Source organism: Mizuhopecten yessoensis, unplaced genomic scaffold (assembly GCF_002113885.1).
Source record: "Mizuhopecten yessoensis strain PY_sf001 unplaced genomic scaffold, ASM211388v2 scaffold9417, whole genome shotgun sequence".
Classification (NCBI taxonomy): Eukaryota; Metazoa; Mollusca; class Bivalvia; order Pectinida; family Pectinidae; genus Mizuhopecten; species Mizuhopecten yessoensis.
The window spans coordinates 117,001-120,703 of NW_018408037.1; the positions used below are offsets into that span (position 1 = coordinate 117,001).

Genomic DNA, 3,703 nt, shown 5'->3' on the forward strand with positions numbered 1-3,703 from the left:
TCGTCATTTAGCTAATAGACGGAACAACAATGACAGTAAGCCTGGTCTCAAGTGCTAATCGGTGTTACTTGGTGCATCTTGATATGATAACACTACATTAAAAAACCTCCTAAGCACTGTTCCAGCCTGAATTGACATTTAACATACGTGAAGAAATATTGCAATTGACCAGTCTTACATAATGATGTATCGGTATTGACGCCAGCAATGACACATACAAACTGCCGTAGAACCAACTCTATACTACTGTCAGTTTAATTACGTGTATTATTTCAAATAATGACATTAATGACCACGTGATGAAATTCATGTATATAAGACTTTGTGTTTACAATACTGTACTATGAACGAAACACGATGAACATTTCACTAGCAGCTCTTGTGATACTGTCTTGTTATTTACAGATTAACCAGGTCCAGTCACAATGTAAGTAATACAGTTTAAATCATCCTCTGATTTGTCGAAGGATATTTCCCTGTTACCGAAGTATATTTTTGTCATTTGTTTTGTTATATTAATTATTCGATAGAAATAAATATCTGCTAAAATATATTATCATATGCATTTGTCTGTTGTTTAATCTGTAAGGTGGTCTTCCATTTAACAGACGGATCATGTTACGGAGGGCAGCCTGTTTGTGGTATCAACGGGAGGACGTACAGGAATGAATGCGTGGCTAGACGAAGGTAAAACTGGCGAAGCAAAAACAAGTATAATTTACCTATCTGAACATAAGGTTGTCATATATTGATAATATACTTAAACGCCATTGCAAAATAAAGCAATTAAATTGTCGTATAAAGTTGACTATGCTACGAAACTAATCTGTTTTGTCATGTTATATTGTCTTCATACATCGATCCCATGTCATAATATGATGTGTATGAGTCTTAGTAATGAGAAGATCGGCCACTTCAGTGAAATGGTTTACTTAGATATGTATAATACAAAACAAACTTATACAAAGAAAGCTCTTCAATTAAATGCTCTTGTATTCATCTAACTGATATTATTAAACTGAATAAATACTTCCTGAATAATAATCTATTTCAGGATAATGTGTCTTGCGAGTATTCTATTGTAACTACAGTTTTATAACATGAGGTTAATTTACCTTCGCCTGCTTTCATGGTTTGCTATTTTATTAATATGAACGGAAATGTATTTTGCTTTAAAACTTTGCTAACGCGTTGAGTATTCAACTTGTTATGAAATCAAATAATGTTCAATGATTTTATTTATTAGCATGTATATGGTTTTCAGTTAGCATACAATCAATGTATCTTTTCCGAAAAAAGATCAAGCAATCACCGATATCGAAAGGTAGACGTCAACGTATTGACGACTAACAAGGCAAACGTCACTGTAATTTGTTTCTTACGTCTGGAAGTCTTAACATGACATCGAAAGTCACATGGTTACATGTACAATAAAACGACGAGAGCTTTATGAAACAGTAAGTGCTAGGGGTAAGGTTTTCAGAGGTCAGCGTCCTATTAATTTATAACAGCTAAGGTAATTTATGGTCGTGCTTCCCTATGTGGAATGTATGATTGTGTGTTGGAGGTGACATATGTATGTCTTTATATGCCTTTTTGCGATAACACCTATCTGATGTCGACATTATAGTACTACTTCACTGAAATCCAAGGCAAAGGCACCCAGCACAGTTTCTGACACTGTCACATTATATTGATACATGCAATGGGTAGTGCTATGGGAATGTAAAATATGCTATGGATGTAAGCCAAAAACTGTCCAATAAGTGAGAGAAAGGACATAGCGAGGCCTTAAATGTTGATTGTGAATGTGCTGGATTCTAAGAATAGTACACCACTGATACTGGTGATGTTTGATATGATATTGCACAATTCATGTGTTTGTTGTTTTTGTTATAGCTATATCGCTGAACTACTCCCATTCGGGCTCTGCTCATCTATTGTTTAGAATGTGATGCCCCCACTGTCCAATAAGTAAAGCTCTTATACGACAGGTTGGTAACTTATTGGACAGATGGGAAACGTTTTGAAGTTGGCCAAACGTATTGGACAGTCCATGCAGCTTACTGGACACATTTGACATAATCACTATGCTTTATCTGTGGTTCTGTCTCATTTCACAGAGGCATCACCATAGCATGCCGAAGAAGGTGTCCTTGTAGGTCTGACTGTAACTGTACCAGGGAATACCGACCTGTGTGTGGAGGAAATGATCAAACATACAGCAACAGGTGCATGGCCAGATGCGCGTGAGTTACCTTTTATTGGTCTTTTAAAAAATAAAATTACATGATAAAAAGGTTTGATATTTTTAATTAAAATTGAACAAAATACATGTATACGATATATTAAGTCTTATATATAAACACGAGAAAGACATGTGCACATTACCGTTGAACTCAATGAAACATGAACAACGAAACGATTCATATGGGGATAAGTAATTAGACATTCTCCAGGGTAACAGGAATCCGTTTGTGTCATAAAATTGTTAAATATCTTTTCACAAAATATCTGTATTATATGTTACTCTGCTATGATAATAATAATAATAATAATAATAATTCGAGGTTCTTATATACCGCTTTATCACAACCTAGTTCGTAGGTCTCTCAAAGCGGTTCACAAATTATTGTCCGTGGTTATAGGCCCTTTGCAGCCTGCCAATATCTTTCTCAACTCCATGGGGAGCACATTCAACAATTCTAGCATTGCCCAACCACGTACTCATTTACAGCTGAGTAGACAGACTATGTACGTTGTGTTATTTAACTTATGATGTATATGTCTTCTTCAAGGCGCAGAATATGGAAAAAAATTCTTCAAAATATTTTCCAGGGGTGTTAGAGTACAATGTCCTTGGAGGTGTCCTTGCTTTGTTATTGGAAAGTAATCCGATTTCGGATAGAAGACAACAGTATGGTCGCATCGACAGTGGCCATATACAACTCCCTACCTATCTAGCCACGAAGTGCCGGAGAGGGAGGCTGCTGGACTAAAACTTACGACTGTGTCACTCATTACTTGACAAATTAAGCATGCAGACTAAGTCATTAAATCTCCCTAACAGGAATTCTTCAGCAACGATCCAAGGAACAGAATACAAATATATAACAGACAGGTGTCAGGAAAACAGGGTGAAGTGTCTCAGAATTAAATATCTCACTAGCGTACATATATAGAGTTTTGATATGCGACCTAATGTGCCATATTTAATCAAAATCTATGTTAACAAGGTAAAATAAAGCATTTGATTGAATTATTTCATTCGTTTTTCATGATGAACAAAGCTGGTCAAGATGTTAATAAAGTGCTATTTATGCTATTAAATTTGCGTTTAAGATCTTCGACAATTATTTCCGACGCCAAAATGATGAATTGTTGATACCAATTAATCAGATGTTCAATCCTATCGTTTCGATGACTCGTATATCTTCATCAAATGGAACCTGTTTATGATATGCGTAGATAGGACATACCATTAATATATTTACATGCTTGAAATGACGTTACTGATAATTGAGAAAAGTATTAAAAAAAATAAACAGGTACAGGAATAGGTACCCATTAGGCTATTCTTGGGAATATAGTTTTCAAAATCTCCGCCTGCTATGGTAACCTATGACAGTCGTATCTCGCTGACCTCGCTGACATACTTTTGGAGCCGCTAATGAATAAACAATATTCGATTTAGCGCCCGATC

General features: G+C 35.6%; 1 protein-coding gene across 1 annotated transcript; it reads left to right on the forward strand.

The window, feature by feature from the left end:
* The first annotated feature begins 321 nt into the window (after positions 1-321).
* On the forward strand, positions 322-3,262 carry LOC110458059 (serine protease inhibitor dipetalogastin-like). The gene is made up of 4 exons (XM_021509608.1): positions 322-427; positions 609-687; positions 2,124-2,249; positions 2,839-3,262. Exons 1-4 carry the CDS (start codon positions 358-360, stop codon positions 2,891-2,893), a joined length of 330 nt encoding a protein of 109 aa, XP_021365283.1. The 5' UTR covers positions 322-357; the 3' UTR covers positions 2,894-3,262.
* Positions 3,263-3,703: the final 441 nt, after the last annotated feature.